This window comes from Planococcus citri, chromosome 1 (assembly GCF_950023065.1).
Source record: "Planococcus citri chromosome 1, ihPlaCitr1.1, whole genome shotgun sequence".
In the NCBI taxonomy this organism is placed as follows: domain Eukaryota; kingdom Metazoa; phylum Arthropoda; class Insecta; order Hemiptera; family Pseudococcidae; genus Planococcus; species Planococcus citri.
Genome location: NC_088677.1, coordinates 57,317,844 through 57,341,021, shown reverse-complemented (window position 1 = coordinate 57,341,021; position 23,178 = coordinate 57,317,844). Strand labels below are relative to the sequence as shown.

The following is a 23,178-nucleotide window of genomic DNA, read 5'->3' as shown; positions in this document are numbered from 1 at the left end:
ATGAAAATTGAAAATCACTTCTGAAAGTTGATTCAATCGCACACGAACGATTCCTAATGTGTGTTTGTGAAGGAATCGTTCGCGAACGATTTGTTTCAAGAAGTGATGAAAAGAATTCCGTCCAACTGAGCAATAACATTGACATTATTGTAGCAATCAATCGTATTGAGCGTTGGAATATTTTTCTTGGGCTGTGAGAAGGAAAATGGATGCCTTAAGTTGCTTCATTCAAAAATCGACCGAATCGTTCATGAATGATTTGATGATTTTTGCGGGGAAAACGTTCAACAAACTAACCATCACCTGATCAGTTTCAATCATTCTTGAAAAATGGAATCATTCATCAATGTTACCAATTCCATAACAATTATCATCCTTTGGGATTTCGAAACAACCAGCTCACTCAAATCAACTTCAAACCCATCGAAACGCATTATGATTTCTTTTTAGGAATATGTAGGTGTAAATAAATCAACATGATACATAATGTTATAGGTAGCATAAAACTCATATACCCATCGTCTATATCCAGATACGTAAGATACCCCACCGAGCATTTCCGGAAATTTCAACAAACCAACAGACCTCAGTGAACTTAAAGCAATCATTTAGCCACGATTGAAATGAATAGCCTTTCGAGTTAATTTTTTATCTTCAACAGGCTGTAAGTATGTACCTACTCGCGGTCGATATACGTTCTTTTCGCATCTTCCATTTTGTATCGAATAACAAATAGCTGGATGAGCTGAGAGACGTTTCTAAACGTGTGAATTCATTCTGGGTGTCTTTATTGAAGAATATAGCATATAAGAAGTCGTTAAGAACAAAATGAACAGCGATGCTTTTCGAGCCTGAATGATTTACGACGTAAGATATACTTATATCATTCAAAATTGAGATTTATTTTCGATCACGTGATGAGCCGACAGGATTTATAGCTTTTTAGATAGGTACCTATATAGGTAGGTAGATAATCATTCTGCAAGTTCTACGTAGCAGATGGTAATGACCATCTTACGCGGTTCATTCGCGAGGGATCCAATTAGTCTGAAAAAAATTTCCAACTTGAAAAAGAAAAAAAAACGCCATTTAGCGTAAGATGAAAATGAAAAAATTATGTCGAGGGAGGTAAGAGCGTCGAGAGTCGAGACGCGTTCTATGTATATATCGTTGTATCTTCGTCGTCGCAAGGGAGAAAAAAACTCGGTTTAAACGAAGCGCAACAAAAATATTTTAAATATTCATCGTCGAGATAAACTATTCATCGTTAGCATCTAGTCGTACACGTCACGTAGAACTTTATCTAGCTATACCTACCAAAGAAAAAGAAAAACTTCATACGAAGATTTCTACCTCTCAGTGAAAAGGCGTTCTAAAGATGGATTACAACCTTTCAAAGGGTCGTATACAATCTTCAATATTACCTACGCTTAGACTTGACCACTTGATAAAGTTTTCCCTATTAAACGAATAAAATTGATTAATTTAAAAGGCCATGCCACGTTGAAAAAAAAGACAAGTTTTTGACCCAAGTACTCTTTTACACTCACGTTTCGAAACAATCAAATGTTAGGTATTGCCAAAACCACCTGTGTGGTAATTTTCTATAACAACTATAGGTAGGTATGGTGTTTACGTATCTGGATATTTACGATATTATTATCTCTGTAGGTATAGGTACACTCAAAATGAACACAACAATTACCTAGGTATACTTAAAGCAAACTCTGCTAAAATAAACACGAAAAACTCACCATATTAGCATCATCTTCGAAGTTAGCATTATTTACTCTAGGAACGGTATCCGATAGACTCGATCTTCGTCGAACCCTCGGCGCTGATTCAGCATCATAATCCCCGTATTCCTGTTCAAAGTAAAAAGTTTTCGATATTATCTCCAAATATGCCTCGTTATTGTATGTATATAAAATAACCGAATAAAATTAATATCGGCGAAGCTGGCTAATTATGCTATTGCAATTATTATTAAAACATGCTGAGGGTACCTTATAGAAATAATGAGACCATTAAAAAGTGGGTATGGGTATTGCTTTCGAGAAGAATACCAGCGTCACTGCTACCAGATGTTTGGGCGGGAATTCCTTTAAATTATATTTTTTAATGAAATTAGATAGGCAGTTCACATTACATTACATGCAGCCTACTTAGTGTTCCATTACAGCAGCCAAATGACTCGCTTGGTAATGCTGCAACCCAAACCAAACTACACACGTGTAAATTAGTTTGTTAACCCTAGAAACTGAAGAAAAAGAATTTAAAGTTACTATTACTATCAAATCTTTAATTCAAAAATCGAGATGCTGCAGTGATTCTTTTTCAACACTCTCTACCTCCTTCAATTTTAAAATTAGACAAATCATAGACACAATCACTATTGTTGGCATGGTTGCTTCTCCTCTATAGGAGGTTGTGCGCCTCATAAGGCGCACCAAGGTAAGTCCGAACAGGTTTTTCCCTATTTCAAGTTTGACCAGCTGTTACTCTCCAACTAATGAACCAATATGGATCAAATTTGTTATGTAGGTTCCCATAAGGGTTCTGTTACCTATTGTAAAAATTTGAGCGCGATTGTCACAATAGCTCTTGCTCAGTGGAATAAAATATAAATTGTTCTGATTTACCCCAATTTGGAGGAAGTCCGAACAGGCCCGACTTTGCATGAAGTAGGGGTAGTACCCTCAAGTCACCACTAGGTAGCACTTTGGTAGATATAAACCTGTAGGCATTAGAGCAGGTGTTCTGACTTACCCCAAATTCTGACGTACCCCAGTGCACCTTACATACACATTCTATTCTAAATTGATACGTTCCTAACTTGTATGCAGAAAGTTGATGTGTAGTGCTAGTGTTGTGGCCTTTGCAATTAGGTACATTTGAGAGCTTTCCAATTCCAAAGATCCCACATTCCATATTCCAATGTTCATTCATATTGTTTTGCCCTGGGTTAACCCCGCATATTCTGAGCACCCTACTTGACTGTCTTAGCCAATTGTAAGCAGCCTGAAGGAGATGACTCAGGGCCAGGGGTGTAAACCTTTATTATTTTAATTAAGGTTATGGTTTACTCCAATTCTTTTGTTGACATTTTTTGGGGTTTGTTTCAGTTTGGTTTTAAAATTAAAAATTTTGTTTTTTGGTTATGGTTATGGTTTTGGTTTCACTCACAAAAGTTTGGATTTTGGTTTCAGTTATGGTTTTTAACGGTTTCACAATTTAACAAACACAAAATACAATTTTAATTATTAAGAATTGTAAATGAGTGGTTGACTGGTTGATCTTAAATCTTATTGGTAAGTAATAAAGTATCAGAAATTATTTTACAACGATCAAAATTGTCGATTTCTCTCGATTTGAGTCTCAAAAGTCTAATAAAACCCAAAAAATGAATGGTAAAAAGATGTAATAAAAAAATTGATCAGCGTAACCAAAATAAATTATACGGGTTTACAGTTTCAGTTTCGCTCTCACTGCATTCTTTATGCTCTCTTAAAGTTTTTAAAAAACCCATGAATTTTGGTTTTTGGTTTTGGTTTACGGTTTGATAATGACTGAAAGTACTGATTTTGTTTGAGGTTTGGTTACGGTTTTCAGTTATTTGTGGTTATGGTTAACTCTGCTGCTCAGGGCCCTTCATATGTGATTGATAACTATTGACTATACAATTCCAGAAAAGTTGAGAAAGGTAGTGGTATCCCAACATGTTGTGTTGCCTTTTATCATGATTGACTACAATACTCTATTAGCTGGTTTTGCCAGGGTTGTTGCTCTAGTGTTTGCATTCTCACTTTGAAGCAGTTGATGGTTCATCTTCTTCTCTAGGATTGGAACAAGTGAAATGTTGACACAGCTTTAGGTTTGCCTTGTCCCTCCATCCATTCACCAATTGGAGAATCTGTTTTAGCCATGTTTATCATTATTTGATTATTCCAAGTCCATCACACAGAACATGTTACTGCCCCTCACAATGGGAATGAGAAGAATTTCCTTCATTGCCATCTTCATCCTCTCATCTGTTACTGGAGATCTAGTACCTACTTCTTGATGGTTTGGACTAATACCCAGAGAATTATCTCCAACAACTACATACCATAATAACCTGTGCTCCATACCCAATTTGAATAGTTTATTGTCTGTGTCAGGTTTTTGGCCAATACTGGTTAGAACTTGGGTCTGGGGTTAGGTTTGAGTTTAGCATTCATTTAGTGCTAATTCTGGTTCAAATTATCTCTTGTAGGTTTTATTCTAATTTCCAACCATTTACCTCTGAAAAAAATCAAGTCTTGGACCAATGTCGAGTAAAGTATGTTTTGGTAACAATAAATTTTCAACAAAAACAGAAGACTTACTCACAAAATATGTGCAAAAATGTGATATAGACCTAACAATTGACAAGAAATTTGATGAATACATGTGCCTTAAAGTGCCAAAAGCACCACTGGACCCATTGAAAAAAATAATGATTTAGGTTTCATGCTTTTAAAATAAAAGTTGGGTGCCATTTTGTTTTGGGATGAAGTGTGCGAAAAATGACTGGTTTTAGCCCTTGGGTTTTGGTTTCAGGTTTGCAGCCCATGTTTGGACTAAGATTTAAAATAGGTACTTTTTTTGTGGTCCTTCTATTGTTCTGCCATTTTGAAGAAGTAGGTATATTATTACACCTGTCTGCATTACCTAAGAAGTTCCACAATCTTGATGTTTCAACGCTTACATATCCATATATTTGCCCCTTACTTTCTGAATTTAACAAAACAATTTACACTGGTGTAGTTTGGGTTGCTGTAATGCTAGGTGAATTATTTGATGCTTGTAACAGAACTACCAGAATTTAGGGACCTGGATGACTAATAATTTGAAATTGGGAATGATCTGAAAAAAGTCCTCAATGAGGTGTCATTTGGTCTCATTAATAATTAAGAGCTTTCACACACATGATTGGAGATTAGACCAGACGGTTCCCGGCCATTCCCCCGAATTTTTTTCCCCGAATGGAAAAATCCCGAACCAAAATTTACCCGAATAACAAATTTCCCGAATACCTTTATCCCGAATTTTTTTTTCCCCGAATGAATTGATTCCCGAATAGATCTTAATAATTTTTTATATTTTATAAAAGTTTTAATAAATTTTCAGTTTTTTAATAACTTTTAATAAATTTGTAATTTTTTTATAAAACTTGTAATGAATTTTCCAGTTTTTATCAAACTTTTCCAATTTTTATTAAACTTCTAATCAATTTTTAATTTTTATACCTACTCTCTAAATTTTTCATAATTTACACACGGACATTGTAACTTAAGGTTCGCAGAAATTCAATTTCTTCGTTTTGGTCAACGTAATCGTTGTAATTTCTTACGATGCCACTTATTCGACTTATTATTCTCTATCTGTGCCATTGCAAGACATTATGAGTGTTCTAATACTGTGCTTCCTACTTGTTAACTGCAAATGCCTTGCCATGGTAATGATTTGGAAATTTGTTCGGGTGAACCTTAAAATTCGAGTAAATAACATTCGGGAAGCAAAAATTCGGGTATAAACGATTCGGGAACCAAATATTCGGGTATATACGATTCGGGAACCAAAAATTCGGGGAAATGGATTCGGGAATTGGCATTCGGGGTCGCAGAATTCGGGGAAAACTTATTCGGGAAAAGGTAATTCGGGTTTAAATTTGTTCGGGCAAATGGATTCGGGAAATTGTCCGTGAATCAGACCAGACGCTCCCCCAACTCTTTCGCTGTTTTTTTGCTATTTCAAGTTAAAATAGTGGTTATGCCATTCTAGTCAGACAGTGTACTTAAGTTGGAAGGAGCTGGATATTTTCTGCATAGTTTCCTTTGTGAAAGCATGGAATTTCCAGCAGCAGGAAATTATATGCCCTTGCACAAAAGACCATCTCCATTCTCGATATATAAAAGACTTGCTCTGAGAATACCCAAAACTACATCAACACCCAAAATGAGTATTCCATTCATAAAAAATATACCTACAGGGCGTTCCATCAAAGTATCAAATAATTCCCTTGATAGTACAGCAACCCAAACGACATATGAGTAAATTGAGTTGTCCATCTGAAGAAACGAAGGGGCAAAAGTATTCTATTCAGTGTCAATTTTTCAAGGTCATCTTAATTCCTTGCGTTATGCGGATAGGTTGACTCTGATTGCGTCAGGACATGTAACAGAGCTTTGAAATAACTCAATTTCAGCCCCACTTTGAAATTGAAACAGCGTTGACTGATTGAAATTTTCTAAATGTTCTGACGCCTTAAGCAAAATAATATGAATTAAACTTTTTTTTGCAGAGCATTTATGTTCTATAAATTCAGCCATTTTTTTTGATGTAGTCCAATAATGAAACTGAAGGCGTTAGAGGACTTTGAAAATTTCAATCATCTCTTTCAATTTTGAAGTTGGGCCAAAAATGGAAAGGACCCTTTCTATTTTTCTTTTGTGTATGGCGCAATCGTACTTAACCTATTTACAATTTTTTCATACGTTGCCCCTTCAATTTCAAATCTCGGCAGACCAATTTACGTTCGTGCAATGTGGGTTGCTGTATCATCGAGTAAATTATTCGACACTCCAAACAGGACACCCAGTATTACCTCGGTGACAATCACAGTCCACATAAGAATACAGTAGGTAATAAGGTATATAAATAGGTAGAGGTATAGAGTACAACGTGCATGTGTATTAAACCAGCTACGCGCAAGCCTGTGGTTTCCAAGCCATTTGAAAAGGAAAAAAAATGGTTTTAAAAAAAAGCTGAGCATTGTGTATAAGCTTGAAAGCTGCATAAAGTGCCAATTAAGAAAAAAAAAAGTAAAATATAATTTTCTCGTATGGATTTCGCGCGGTGAAGTCGACAAGTCTTGTAAATTCGGCGCAGTGAGATGGGTATAAAAAAATTCTAATTCTGGGTTGGGATTTTGGATATGTACCTGATGATAATAGCCCAGATCTTCTTCATTCGAGGCTTGAGACGTGTGTTCTGGACCATGCTTCGATTCAGGTTGCCATCCGGTTTCAGCGTAAGCATTTCTGGCACTGTTTATACAAAAACCAATTGTGTAAATAAATCGTACAGGTTTTTTTCATTTCGCCATAAAAGAAAAAAAGTAAAAAATGAGAAAAAAATGGTTATAATTAAAAAATGTGAAATGCTTCCGAAAGATAAATTTGTATTCCTCACCACGAACTACGACCGTTTGCGAAATCCGGAGGCCCAAGACCCAACCCAGAATCCTCACTCGGTGATCGAAAACCGTCCGTGTCTTGATAAGGTACGGTGCTTTGTTCGTTTAAGAATTTATTTACTTTCGCATAACCTTGCTGAAAAGATTACAAAGATATATTCATACACACATAATTGTGCTAACAGCAACAAATATCGTCCTATGGGCGCGCTACACGTTTTACGCCAGGGCGACTCGTTACGTTACGCGAATTCGACAATGTTACAGTATAATATCAAAAATAAAAACGACGCCACAGCTCGCTCGAAATACGTACACATATAAACGTACAATACGCTGCCATTGGCATGGCATTCATATATATTTACACGACAAATACCTATCCAACACGATAACACATGACAAATGGTTATGAATACGCGAATCGTTATCGCGAAATAATTAATTCATAATTTTCCCATTTATATTAATGAATTTTGAAGTAGTTATACAGCTCAGTCTATGTCTATGTACCCCTAATTTCTATTCAATACAATCGAAATTTCGTAATTTTGTTTTACAGGTACCAAGTAACTATTTCGCAGGATTATACGTTGCCTAAGTCATGACCCTTTTCTAAATTTAGTCCAAATATCGAAGGCGTATAAAAGAATTAGACTCGACTCAATGGAATTAGATAGGTACCTACATTCTATGTGAAATATATTCCATTTTGAGTAGGTAAGTAAGTACTAACATCTACTGACCCATGATATGTATGTGATAAGTATATTTTTCTCGAAAAGTTTCAGCCCATTTTGATAGATCTCATGACATTTTCAAAAATCTCGGCATGACCCAATTTTAAACACAAAGTTTTTCAATAATGCTCAAAAAATATTTTTGTCAAAACATTTATCTCCAATTTTTATGTCATTTTCATAGGTCGCACGATACTGTTTCAAAAATCCTGAAAATTATGACCCAATGGAAGGAGTGAGGGGGGGGGGGATCAAAATGTTTCAAAAATGCTCAAAAAAAGTTTTTGTCAAAATATTTACTTATATCTTTCTCTAATTTTCATGTCATTTTCATAGGTCACACAACACTGTTTCAAAAATCCTGAAAATTATGACCAGGAGGGGGGGGGCGTCAGCATTTTTCAAAAATGCTCAAAAGATATTTTTGCCAAAATAGTTGCATTTCTTAAGAAATTTTCATAAGTTTCGATTGGTCGCATGACATTTTTTCGAAAATCCCATGCATCATGATCAAATTTTAAGCCAAAAACTCTTCAAAAATGCTCAAAAATATTTTTGTATGGATATTTAAATTTTTCTCGGAATTTTAACGCATTTTAAAAAATTACATGACATGTTTTCAAAAATCTTGAAAGTGATGACCACATTACCAAGGAGGGGGGGGGTCAACATTTTCAAAAATGCTCAAAAACATCTTTTGTCGAAATGGTTGTCTTTCTCTCAAAATTCCAACCCATTTTGATAGGTCGCATGACACGTTTTCAAAACTCATGAAAGTCATAACCACATTAACGGGTGGGGGAGTGGGGTGGGGAGGGTCATTTTTCAAAAATGCTCCTAGAACATTTTTTTGGAAACAGTTGCCTTTCTCACGATATTTTGACCCATTTTGAAATGTTTAAAAATCTCCTAAATCATAAGTCATGAACTCATGCCCCAATTTTGATTTCAAAATTCTTCAAAAATGCTCAAAAAAATATTTTTGACCAGATATTGCAGTTTCTCTCGAAATTTTAACCCATTTTGATAGGTCACACGACAAGTTTTCAAAAATCCTGAAAGTCATGACATTCCCCGGTGGGAGGGGGGGGCAAATTTTTCAAAAATGCTTCAAAAACATTTTTGTCGAAAAAGTTGTCTTTCTTACGATATTTCAATCCATTTTGATTGGTTGCATGACAATTTTTCAAAAATCTCGTAAATCATATTTACCTACCCAATTTTGAGTCTAAAATTATTCAAAAATATTCGAAGTGCATTTTTGTTGAAATATTATTTGAATTAATGTAAATTTTTACTTGAAATAAGGATTATAAGAAAAGGACGCGAGTTAAAAATTCCACTACGCCGTACTATGCAAGCTGTTTTTTGCGAACTTTGATTCAATGGGGGTGCTAAATTTGCTTAAAAATCACTCTCATCGGCTGAAATAAACACAATATTCAAAGTCGGAGAGAGGATTAAATGTTAAGTTACTTTTCGAATTCTGGTCAACATTTTAAATTGAAATTCAAGCATCGACGAATTGCAACGCTGCATGCTATAAAAACCCTCGTCAAAGGAAAACCACTAGCGTAAAATAGCATTAACCTTTTTTTTTTTATTTCTGAGAAAAACAAAACCATGGACCATTTAAAGTTTAAACGAATGGCTTTAACAAATAATATGTAATTTAGCACGCGATATCGTACAACGAGAGAGCTAAAAAAAAAATATAGGTACACACTTCAAGAAGGTAATTAAACGCAAACAGTTTCACAATTAATTCTATAATAAATAAAAATATTAAGCAATTTCATGCATCGCGGCTATATAGCTAGAATGCGAAGCAAATTACTGTTATTTAAGCTACATTTTTATGATAAACGTTTTAGGATAATGTAATACGAGTACATAAGGAGATATTTTGAGGGGGACAAAAATATACAATAATGCTCTTACTCACCGTCGGAGGTAGATTTTGCAAATTCGGAGATAATCTGCCAGAATTATCCCCTTTCAGCTGAAACAATACACAAACACTCGTTGAAATTTTAGGTACCTATTGAATTTCAAAAGCAGAGAAAACAGACGCGGTCATTAGGGATACTTACTCTTACTCTCGAATTAAAATAATTTCTACTATCATCTAAAGAATGTCTTCTATAAACTATATCATCGAAACGAGATCTATCTTGAGGAGTAATAACTTCACGAAGCTCGGTCATTAAAGTAAACTGCGAAAGATATTTGATTCGTTATTGTTATGGGAAAACTGTTACTAATTTATCGGTATTAATTATAGAGATGGGTTTAGACTTACCTTTTCTTGCGTATTTAATAAATCAAACAAAACAGCGATAAAAGTCTCAAATGACATCCTCTTCGAACAGTATTCCTCCAAGTAATAACATAAAGTAGCGAATTCACTCTTTTTCAAAACTGAACTAGCTTTTTCCTCAACCATTTGTATAGTCTCTGAGCGAGGTATTCTCGGATGAGGCCTGTAAAAGTAATCGCGTTTTTTTTTCTGCATTATAAAACACAAAGAAAAAACCTCCGCTATCGACTATCGTTTTAGCATTAAAATTCAAAACGTTAACGAGAATTAATTTGAAATTTACGTGGAAAAATTACCAACTCGATCCCAATAATAAGCGTACCTACTATATTCTTTGTACCCTGAACTTATCATTTTTCAGGTAGTGTGCACTTTTTACCCGGTCTAATTCGATTAATACCGCAAATCAGTTTATATTCGAGAAAATTTCGCTGTAATTCAATTATCGCCGATGGCATTTCCGATACGTTATAAATGATAGAAATTCTCATGTGTTCGCGTGTGTAGGTACGTAGAACGAACGTCGTAAAATCTCGCTACACATATGAGAATTAGCTAAAACTTCAACAAAGTTATAAAGTTTTCGAGGAGGTAATTTTACTTATACGTATCGATATCATTCCGATAATTTAATTTCTAATTTCCTTTCACAACGTTTAACATCCAAAATAAAGTATGTGCATTTGGCAAATTTTATAATTACATTTTGGCTACAGTGTTATCATTAATTTTCTAATTTTACTTAATTCTTAGGTAAAGTTCTTTATCCTATATATTTCTTCGGCAACAGAACGTCAGCGTGAGTATGATTCGAAAACTGATGAGTAGATTTTCAAAATATGCATTTTTAATCCCAAAAATGGGCATTGATTTTTACATTTTGTTTGAAACAGTTGAACATTCAAAAAGATACCGATGTAGTGCTAAGAAATTCTTTGAAAATAACGACCAATTAGACCAATGTCTCGGAAGATATGTGAGATGAGAAAAGAAAGACATGCTTTCACCCTCTGGACAAATTCTGCAGAGTTATTGAAGTGGTTCTCTAAAAAAACTCCAATTTTTTTGTTCTTTCAAAAATAATTTTCTAGTTTTTCAAGATTTATTTCGACATTTTTCTCAGGCTTTTTTGATAGAAAAAAAAACAGAATTTTTTAAAATGTTTTTTCAACTTATTTAAATTTATTCTACTTTTTCAACAATTCAGAATTTTTAAAAATTTTCCTCTCATTTATCTTTGGTTTTGTATACTCGCTCTCTCTTCTGAACAAAAAAAATTATGAAAACTTTCTACTACCAATCAAGCATATTGACCTAGGTGATTCGTTCAATACAACCATCTCAAGTAGAGAAATTTGTAGAGAAAACACCAGAACCACTGAGAAGTTGAAGACGTAACGTTTGTGGCGAATTAAATATTTTGGAAATTTTGAGTATGCAATCCAAGGTTTGAACCAATAAGTCAAAAAAACTCATCTCAATCCCATTTTTTTCATTTTTTTTTTTAATATTATTTTCCAACAAGTATGCATATAATTTTTCAAAAATGAATTCAACATTAGACGTCCAGTTATTAGAATGCATTCGTGATATTTTTGTTTTTTTGAAACGAATTTAAAGTGGGCTTTTGCTGAATAATATTGTGTTACATACCTAATTATTCTATCTGTAAAATGTAAACTTCGGTTTTTCGAATTTCAATTTCTGTTCAAAATATTTGCGGAACAAAGCTTCATGCAAAAAGGAATTACGCTCCAAAAATGAGAAATTTTATTTTTCTCAAAAAAGCAATGTTTAAGATGGAAAAACTGAGAAAAATGTCAAAGGGTACTCCTAGGTAAAATAGGTCAACTGTCCCTGTCCTCACATTTTCGAAATTTTGATGAAACATTGTTGGGTACCGACTTAGGCCTTTTTTGTATCTCCTTCCTTGGGGCAAGTTCCTAATTTTCATACCCCTTCCCCTGCCTCTGTGTTTTGAGAAAAAAAATCAAAGTACATTACCGTATGTACCTAAATTATTTTTTTATTTTTAAAAAAAATGTTTTTGGAAATATGAAGCTTTTTGAAATGAAAATTTTTGATAAAATTCAGCAATTTCAATGTGTCAACTTTGATAAATTTTGTATTGGAGTAATTTTGATCTAAAATAATTCAAAATTTTTTGAAAAACTTACCAAAATTATTTTTTAAAATTCTTTTATATTTTAGTTTGCATATTATGGCAATTTTTCGATATTTCGAACTTTTCTTTCCGCCACAAGAAAACCCCTCGGTACCGTTAAAAAATGTTATACCTAAAAAATTCCCCCCACCTCACCCCTTGCCCACAATGGCGAAAAGCGCCTTTTTCAGGTTAAAAATTCATACTTCAACGAGTTTTGAACAACAAATTTTGTATTCACCCAAAATGTATAAAAGAAACATGAATTTTTCGACATTTTTTGGCTCCATTTGGGGGGGGGGGAATATTGACAAATGAAATTTTGAAACCGCCATATCTCCAAACTTAATTCAATCTTTTTTTCTTCCAAAAATATACCTGCATGAGTTCTTGTATTATTGGAACATTTTTCAAATTCTCCCTCCAGGTGGATCATCTTGAAAAACTCAAGAAAAACTCAAAAATGCGTTTTTTGTGCCGTGTCACAACCAAAAAAATTGATACTACCAGTGATATAGTTCTGAAATTTTGCATGCGGACCTCTAAAAACAGTAGAAAATCAAACAACTTCTTGAAAACCCCATTTTGAGCCCATGGGCACCCCTTCCCCAACTTTGGGCGAAAGAAGATTGACAATATGGGTATCGTTATCGTATGAATCGAAACGGCTGAACACAAATATGAAGTCAGATTTGCAGTTGGACCCTTCTAAGGGCCATATTGGAGAAGAGGGTTGCCCAAAAATTGAGTTTTTAGGGGAAATTGTGGGAATTTAGTTTTTCAAAAATATACTGGAGGCTCGAGAACCCCTCTAAAAGGTTTGAAACTGTTTTCAATCAATTTGGGAGGTCAAAAATAGGGTACATACCAAATCTTGGCTTTCTAGGTCAATTTGGCAAAATTTTGATACTTTTTCGCATTTTTGACCAAAATTTAATTTTTCCTGACGGTTGAACTTCCATCCTCTGAAGGGGCCGAAAAGTGAAGGTCATGAATTTGAAAATCGATCATCCCTAAGAATCTAGATTTTTACACCATATAACTACGAGACTCTTACTAAACAAATAAAAATTGTGTTTACTTTTGACTTGATCGTGTAGATGTTATGTGGGTTTACAAAGAGATGCGGAATTAAAATAATAGGTACATCAAATTTTTTCTTCGATATCGATCGTCTGCCTCGAATTTTGTATACTCGTACAATAAATATCTACAAATTCTAATTTAACAACTTGGACTCACCTAGTTTGAGTATCCCACGACGGATCCGAATCATAGGTACTGAACGAATGAGGTATTTTACCCACATCACGTATCGTTATAGTCATTCTTTTATGTTTTTTCAAATGACCAACGGCTTCGTCGTGAGTAATGTCCAAAAAACTCGTACCATTAACGTCCAATATCTGATCGCCAATCTGTAACGTGCCAACCAAAAAGAAAAATTACAAGTCGCAGAAAGAAAAAAACAAAAACAAAAAAAACACAAAAAAGAAATTTCCTTTCTACTACGCGCTTTTTATTAATAATTATAGTAATTAAGCGACCATTTTTAGGGAAAAAACCGTACCCTGGTTGGGTTAAAAACTGTCAAAATTGACTAATCGATAACTAACCGGCGAAATTTGTACTGTATATACCGGAGAAATTGAATAATTAGTGTAAATGTTAATAACAAATTTCACTCGATACGAACACGTACAGGGATCGATTTCGTTCCCATAATATATTGTACGTATGTATAATTATCGCTCCCAACAAACTCCTGCTTATGCTTCATACCCGATGGGGATGGCGTACATGTCGTACAAATCACATACTCGATTCGCCGTATTTTCAAACTTAGTCGCGCGTACAGAGTATAGGCAATTTAATTAACATCAAGAGTGAACCCATTAGATGATGGTGTTCTCATTCCAGTTCGAATATTCCTGAGCTCGATAAGTGATACGCACTCATTTAACAAGATTTCCTCGTAATCCTTCATCGATTCGATGTCTCAACTAAAAGTTATATCATCGTAGCGTGTCAATTTAGTAGAACGTATAAAAGGAAAACATCGCATTTTTTTATAATTAGAATCATCGATACTACGTAGAAAAAAAAACACAGAAGATTGACAGAAAAAAAAACTAAAACTGAAACGCGAACCGGACGTGACAGAATTTTCATACGATCGCCTCAATTTTCGGTCTAAAAATAAAGACACCTCGGTTAAAAATATATCAAAGAAAACAAACCGCTGTAAACAGGGAAAATCGTAGGCGGTTCGTGAAATTTTTCTTTTTTCTTTTCTTTTTTTGTTTCACTTTATCAGCATTATAGTAATAAAAAACAGAGAAATTTTTTTTTAAAAGCTCGAGTTCTCAAACTAGGTCACCTGAATTCTCACTTGGAGAGTTTGAAGAGAAAAAAAAACTAAATCATGGATTCGATTACTTAAAGTACTATAATCTATATGAATAAAATATGGAAAAGTTTTTCCACATAAATCAGCGTTTTTTCCTATATATTTTTTTTTTTACAAATTATACTTTTTCGAATTAGATAATTATTTATCAAAGAGCCTCGAAAGAGCGAGAATTTCGCTTCGAGTACTTTCATACAGTACAATAAATCAATTTAACGAGACGAACTTACGAACGCTAAAAGCTGCTAGAAAAGTTTTACATAATTTGATTATGTAAAAATTCGTACCTTTGTAATGCTGGCCGCCATTCAGCTGCTTCTAAGAGTGCAATTAAACTTTTAATGCCTGTCACGGTTAAACCATCGGGTAAAATAATTTACCTGATAAAAGTTTAATGACCATGTAACAAAAACTCCACTACCGGAGATAGTTTCAAGTACAGACGTTTTTCACCAGCTTGATTTTTACACGAGACACTGAGAGAACTAAGAGCTCGATGTTTATCACCTTTTATCGTAATATCGCGTAAATTAATCGACTCGCGTCTGTATAGGAAGTTTTCTAAAAGGAATTTTTAATTTACCACCTTGTACATTTCTCGAGTAATAACCTTGGCAAAGTTGCCCGTACCAAGCGTACCTACTACCTACGCCCTTCGTCGTTTAACAAATTACACCAACAACGGGCAACGAGTCGCTTCTCTTTCTCTCAAAAATTCACCGAATATCGTATCGAAAGTGTTAAATCACATACCGAAAAAAGAAAAAAGAGAAGAGTATTACGAGTACAAAAAAAAAGCCTGACTGAATAAACCAGCGACCTAAATTAAAGAGTCGCCACACAAAAGCCTCGTAACGCATCAAGTCATCGTATAATTGCTTGAAAACACGCCGTAATAACGTAAACTTTTTTCCAATTTTCAAAGCGACAGCAAAGGACGACTTTTGTCGTATTGTTTTTTTCCTATTTTCTTTTTAATCTTCGCATACAACATCGAGTGTGCTCCTGTAAAATGCAATTTTCCCCTTTTCTTTCGTCATTTGCGTATTTTTATTTTTTTTTTCTACACATATAAGCTTGAATCACACGTTGACGTATTCGATTTAGTTTTTTAGAGGGGTTTTCTGCTTTTTTTCACTCTACACTATAACCATTTTCGAAGGTTTAACCTTTGATATTTTATTACTATGTTTTCGACCGGTCTGCTCCGCCCATTTTCTATGGAAATTATTACTTATACGAAGGAGATTTTTTTACGTGATTGTAATATTTGATGTATGTATGGTATGTGGTAATTTTTTTCCTACTGAATGAATCGATGTTTTCAACGCTTTTCTACTACGATTAATAATTAAACGTCGAATTTTACCTCGTGTGTTTCGAATTTTTTTTGTTTTGTTTTTTCTTTTATTGGGAATTTGTGATTGGATGTGTGCTTTGGTCGAATGCGAGGTTGCCAAAACAAATCACACTCACACGAATCGAAATTTAAATCAAACGTCACGATGCTGTTTTATTGTTCATGGTAAGTTATTTTTATGGATTTTTTTTTCTAGTTACTTATTACAAAGTTTGAAAAAAAAAATGTTTACGCGAGAAATGAGAGAGAATTGATAAGTTATAAAAAATGAATATCAATTGGTAACTCGTGCTAATTGATAATTTCTGATTGATAAGCGCATTCTGATTTCAAATTTCACTTTTAAATTTCAATTTTCACCATTTTTACAGTCTTTCTAGCGTTATGGTTTTGAGCTGTTCCGAAGCCTTCAACGAATTTTTGTACTGAAATAATCGTAGGAGAAAATTTCGATTTTAAACTTTTGGAAACAGACTTTGAAAATTTGAGATTGAATTTCACTTTTTTAAAACTATAAAACTCAACTTGAAAATTTGTTGAAAGCTTAATCAGAACGTCATTCCTGGAACTTGAAAGACGCACCACCGTATAGGGTAGGTCTAGTTACCTACTTACTGAAGTTGAGCATTTGAACTGTGCCCATTTTCAGTGGTACTTCAAGATTATTTTTTTTTAGGAAATGAGAAAAAGAAGAAAGTTTGGTAGGTAAATGTTCTGTTTTATTTTCCAAGCTTTTTTCAAAACTTTGCAACAGAATTTTTCATTTACTTTTGAAGTAGGCTACCTACTTTGGAGTGAGTTCAATCCCTCAGAAAGTCACACCAATCGGATACAGAACCAAGCCAAATAGGAGTTGAATTTCATTTTTAAAATTTTGACGAATTTTCGAAACCTGATTGTCTCTGAAATTAATTTGTGATAATCTTAAGTTCTTTTAAAGACTCCTCTGGAAGATTTTTAAGTCGTCCAGTTTGGAAAAATTTTCGTAAAAAACAACCAAAATGTGAAATGAAATTCAGCATCTTTTCAACACAGAAAAATGCATAAGCAAAAATCTACTGAAGACGAAAGAACTCGAAAACACAACCAACCGATTAGAAAGGTCAAAAATAAGGTATGTATAAACCAAATTTCAAGTTTTCATTTTTTTCGTTTTTATAAAGTTTTGATTTTTCCGTTAAAATTTAGGAAAAAATTTGAATTTTTAAAAATTTACAAAAAATAAAATTGGTAGCATTTTTTTGTACGCTCGTTCGACTTTTTTTGTTTGATTCAAAAAATTCCCCCTTGTTTGGAATACTTTTTTGACGATGGGGGAGAGAAAAGGGGTATTGATGGCAAAATGAAGTTCACCCACAGTGAAAAATACTCGAATACGTCTCTCTTGATCGTGAGTAGGAGGGGGGGGGGGTGTTTTAACTTAACAAAATAATCTGAATTGATTTTTTATCACTATACTTCCTTTTTTCACACTTTTCAAAAATCTTAATTTCTGTAAACCTCTAAAAATGCTGTATATTTTTTTATGATATCATTTTGGTGCATCAAAAAAAGAAAATCAGCTAATGTTTTTATAATGTATACGTAATTTTTCAAAAAAAAAAATGCAAAAAATTACAATTTTTTAGCACTTTTGAATGGAACAGCGCAGGTGAAAAATAATTTTAGGTGGTAGCATTGATTAATCCCCCCCCCCCCCGTCAACCTTTTGGAGAATTTTTGTTGATAATGATGACGGTTTCATGGAAGCGACTTCGTAAAAAAAATTCGAGGGAAATCAAATCAGAAGACCTACATTTATGAGAAGACTTTTTGTATGCTATTTTCCAGTTTTAGAATTAATTTGAGGCTGTTTCGAATCAACCTGGAACCTCCAACAATTTTTGGATTTTCTAATTCAACAAGATGAAAAATTTGCTCATTGTCATTGCTTGCAAGATTCAATTTGAAAAGTTTGAATTTTGTTTAAACAATATTTTTGGCTTTCCAAATCGATTGATGTAAGTTTCAAACTGTCTAGCAAATTTTTGAAATTTTTTGTTTTTGAAAAATTTCATAAAATTACTCCAAAATTGATCAGCAATTAATTCAGGATGCGGAAAATAACTCTCAAAATATTCACAGGTTTGAAAATGACCCAACAAATTAGTCATATTTGAATTCATTTCATCAATTTTAGCTGATACTAATCATTTGAGCTTCCTTTCATTTTTATGAAACAAGTTTTCCTGTTTTTTTGTTTTTTTTTGTTTTTTTAAAGAAGCCTTGAATAAAGTCAATGTTTCCCTTCCTGTCCACTTCCTTCAATGAGGCTGATTTTCAGCTCGGTCATTTACTTTTTCAACACCCTGTATCACGCGATGAAGGACGCGAAAATTACGTTCATTTTCCTCAATGATACGAATAGCGTTGCCCCTTCAAGTTACACAGTCATCAAATCTACATATTCACCCCTTATGTAATACAAGTTGCTTCGTCGTGAAATGAAGGGTCGAGGAGTACAACAATTGAAACACTCGGCATAAACAAACACGAGACAGGATTTCATAATACGCCGACGACACGTAGTAATTGGGTATTTCAACTCATCCTTCTCGTCGCCTCGTAGCATCGAGTGAAAAAAAAACAGAACAGAGAACACGTTCGAAATGAAAATTTAAATTAAGGTAAACTAAGACGAATGATAGCGCGCATTTATCTACGTTTTGTGTATTCATTGCTCATTGTACCTACATTACTCTTGTCCACGAATCGTTTCTCAATTCCCATCCAGCCAAAATCAATCGTCTAGTGAGGGGAGGGGGGCAAGATGGTATAAAAACGATAGAAAATGTGTACGTATCATAGACGTACGCTGAAAAAAAAATCGTCTCTAAAATGTTTTCGTATCATGGGAAAAAGTCGAGTGTAAAAACAGAGAAAAAGAAGAAATAAAATCTGCGTTTCGCATGGCTCAGTTATTTTTACATGTTTGTGACACTGTTAAAGTACCTATCTAAATTGAGCATCAATTGTCGTTTTCAAGGATTTATCGCGTATCCGTTTCGACAGCGAAGAAAAAAAAATTAGTACTTTTTTTTCTTTCGTCATCCCTTATGTCAAGTTGCCGAGTTGTCAAAAGGGTGGAAAAATTGTCAATACCGAAAGAGAATTTCGTTTGGCGAAATATTACTATAAGCAAAATCAATATCGTCGTCGGGTATTTTCATCATCTACACAAGATACCTATTACCTACATAATAAAACTTTCATCGCATCGTGCCGAATATGGGGGACTAAACAATATCAATATAATACATAAAACCTTGGCAATCGTGTTATATTCGACTTTTCGCAAATCGTTCTTTTATCGTGAGCTGTTCAACCTGAATTCCCACATAATACATGTAGCACCTTTCATAATTCTTCTTATTTTTACCTTACCTACTTCAGAATATAGAAAAAAAAATACAGCCGGTAAAATACATATAGATACATAGGTGAAATGAATTTACCTGGATACCAGATCTTTCGGCAACCGAGTCTTTATCAACACCAGTCACGAAAATACCTAAATTATACTCCAAGCCACCTCGAATCATTAATCCTAGACTTTGGCCCGGTTCAATGGTCAATTCAACCTGAAACAAAAAAAAAAATCATCCGGTTAATTGAAATTTTCACCAAAACCGCACAGCCACATATTAGGTAGAAAAATTCATTCTATGCAATATTTTCCACTTTCGCATCGTAATAAAAGTCGCTAGAAAATCTCTATTACGACGACTCTTTCATTAGCGTAATGATGAAAAAAAGGAGAGTAATTTTACGCAAAACCTCTTCTTATTTTCTCCTACTTAAAAGGTGCATTGAAGCGGGTTAAATTTTGAATGAAACCGTATTATGTACTATCCATTTCAACATTTGCCACGCCATTTCTTTTCTTGTTAATTCGAAGCGAGATGGTGATAAAATGCGCGGGTGTTTTTTTCTACACGTTTCCTTTACCCATTCGTTGTTATATACTCGTATACTTTTTAAAAAGAAAACTAAACTCGTTTTGCTTCTGGTTATATTACGATTACCTTTGTAACTTTTCTAGTACTCATCGTAACGAACAATTTCTTCTTCTTTAATTTGTACCTTCAATGTATTCGTAGAGACGTTGCTGGTACATAAAATTATACAAAATGTTTTCTATAGCGAATACCTAACCGAGCTATCTCAGCATCGTCTTCGGTTGGTCTTTTTTTGTTCGGGGTTTCTCTTCTTTTTTTTTTATTTTTATTTTTTTTATTTGAGAAGTAAAGAATTTTTGCATGAATTATTTCGATTTCGTTTGTTTGTTTTTCTTTGTTGGGTACCTATTTTTTATTTACTTATTTGGGTTGTTTTGAAAAGATAAATTTTTTTCTTCTTTGTTTTTGAGTCTTTAAAATTTTTCTTTCAGCCTGTTTTTTTGGAGAAAAAATGTTCAGCAAATAGGACTTGAAATGAAAACTAGACAGCTAAGCAAAGCTTAGCTGCAAAGTGTGCGTAGCTAGCTGCCTTTTCTACAGATATAACCGCTATTACATAGCTAAGTAGTGCATGCCTCTAATTTTTCAGAATTCTCATTATCTTCATATAGGTATATTGCATACAATAATTGAAGAGCTCTATTCCAAAGTGGGATGGATTTTTCAAAGTAAATTTTTCTACAAGTGATTGTTCTATGTCCAAAGAAAGGAAAGGTGCACCGACCTTTGGAAACAGAACAAATTTCAGTATCAAAAACTTTAAACGCATTTTTTGGAGGAAAAAATGACTTAACCCACTTTGGAATAGAGCTCTTCAATTATTCATATCATTTTCAAGTTCACATTATCTACAACTTATAGAACTTTTAATCAATTTTTGGAATTCTCAGTGTCTCTAAATGACAAATTTTCATATTTTTTTTAGAATTTCCATTGTCTTCAAATTTATAAAATTTCAAACCAATTTTCAGAATTTGCCTTTGATTCTAAAATTTTTAAATCATATAAAATATGTTAAGAATTCGCATTGCCTCTAAATAACACGAAAAAAATATGGGTAATTTTTACAAAAAATGTTGACTAAGTACATATTTAGCACAATAACCAGATCCCATACAAAAATACATAATATAAGTATGATAAAATTTGTTTTGAAAATCAGCAATTTTCAACTGTTCAGTTACAATAATAATTTTTACTGTAATCTTATAGTAAAAATCATCATTTTAATAAATTTTGCTATAGCATTAGTAAAAATCATTTTGTTTTAATAATTTTTACTAAAGCATGATAATAAAAATTACATTAACCAAGTTGTGTAAAAATTACTCATTTTAAAGTAATTTTTATATCATAAAAAGTAAAAATTATTCATCTCAAGGTAATTTTTACTGTACTTACGGCGCTATAGGTATAGTAAAAAGTATTTGAATAAGTGAAATGAAAATTCATTTAGCAAAATGATATCATCATATTTCATAACTTTGTTTTTATAAATCAAAATGAGGGGGCTACAGGGTTCAAAATTCGTTTTTTTTTGCACCAGCATCATGTACTCACTCCACAGCATTTACCTATCCATTATTTCCAACGAAAAATCCGTCACCTATACCTACCTACCTGATGGGGATTCGAACCTGGGACCCTACAATTCCTATTCCTACCTACATGCCCTAACCATTCGACTACGAGTTCACATGGTGGGTTAGGGCATTAAAAGAATATATTTGTTGGGTAAACGCCCCACCAAACCACTCCCACTTGGAACATACAGCTAACAGATGAGGGGTGTAACAGGGTACAATGAGACAGCTGATTTGAAAAGCGGAGATGGAATAGACTGGGGGTATAGCAGGGTACAATGAGCGGCAGGTGTTTTGCAAGTCCCCTTTTCCCTTTTTTAGGATTTAATGCATTAAAATAATGAACTAAAATTGCAATTACTCAGCAATTACCCATCCGAATTGAATAAAAAATAATCTATTCCCTCCGCCTTAATGATTCTCAAATGGTGTCCAATAGGTACAAAAAACGGTTGGATAGTTTAAGAGAATATTCATGTATAATGAAATTTCTTTTCTCAAAGCGAAACCAATAGTGTGCTACGCACACTAATAAGATGAAATTATAGATTTAAGGCGAATTACATATAGCTTAAATTTAGATTTTTAAGGCGGTAAACGAAAATAAAAGCCTATGTCTCGAGAATGAACCGAATAACATTTTTTGTAAATACAAAAAAATAAAAATTTTATAAGCAGTAAATTTCAACTTTCAACGCAAAAATACCATATTGTAAATTTTGTTATACCAAAATTAATTTTTGTTTGAACTCACAGAAATCAGTTAAGTATGTACCTAATACCTACCTACTTACTCTTAAGTATGCAAGCTTTTTTATTCTTCCCCTCATTTCATCGTCCACTTGATTCATCAACTTTTACAAAACTGTTGTCCGTTTTCATGAACTTTCATGAATTTTGATCAATTCCTGACGTTAGAGCACTTCACTTTCCATCACATTGCAGAAGAACCAGTTTAGTTTTTCAAGGTCATCTCTCTGCTTAACTGACCATTCAAAATCACCTTGTCATTCAGGAATCTCAAGGTCATTGGCCCAGGAACCGGGGCTCCAAAGGTCATCGACCCGTCTATCTGGCCTCTCAAGGTCATTGACCCATCTATGTAGCCTCTCAAGGCCATCGGTCTATAGGTCTGGTTTCTTAAGGTCGTCGACCCAACTGTCTGGCATCTCAAGGTTGTTTATCTGTCTTCTTGTCTGACCTCTAAAGGTCACTAACCCGTCTGTCTGGCTTCTCAAGGACGTCTGGGTGCCTTTCGGGCATTTCGAGGTCACTGACCTACCTACTGGTCGGGCTTCTCAAGGTCGTCTGCCCATCTACCTACATGCTTATCGGGCCTTTTGAGGTCAATATTTTCAAAAATTTCATAACACAAGCAAGACAC

At 33.8% G+C, this 23,178-nt stretch overlaps 1 protein-coding gene across 8 annotated transcripts in view; it reads right to left on the bottom strand.

The window, feature by feature from the left end:
* LOC135833006 (whirlin-like) overlaps positions 1 to 23,178 on the bottom strand; it is a 148,537-nt gene that overhangs the window by 43,666 nt on the left and 81,693 nt on the right. For 5 of the 8 annotated variants that reach the window (XM_065346587.1, XM_065346588.1, XM_065346589.1 and 2 more), the window contains exons 5-12: positions 19,708 to 19,833; positions 13,686 to 13,861; positions 10,262 to 10,442; positions 10,053 to 10,175; positions 9,905 to 9,961; positions 7,216 to 7,355; positions 6,965 to 7,070; positions 1,755 to 1,865 (exon numbers count right to left, since the gene is read on the bottom strand). In XM_065346587.1, coding sequence (XP_065202659.1) covers positions 1,755 to 1,865; positions 6,965 to 7,070; positions 7,216 to 7,355; positions 9,905 to 9,961; positions 10,053 to 10,175; positions 10,262 to 10,442; positions 13,686 to 13,861; positions 19,708 to 19,833 — 1,020 coding nt within the window. The remainder of the gene's footprint in view (positions 1 to 1,754; positions 1,866 to 6,964; positions 7,071 to 7,215; positions 7,356 to 9,904; positions 9,962 to 10,052; positions 10,176 to 10,261; positions 10,443 to 13,685; positions 13,862 to 19,707; positions 19,834 to 23,178) is intronic. The other 3 variants (XM_065346593.1, XM_065346595.1, XM_065346594.1) reach the window with 1 other exon arrangement.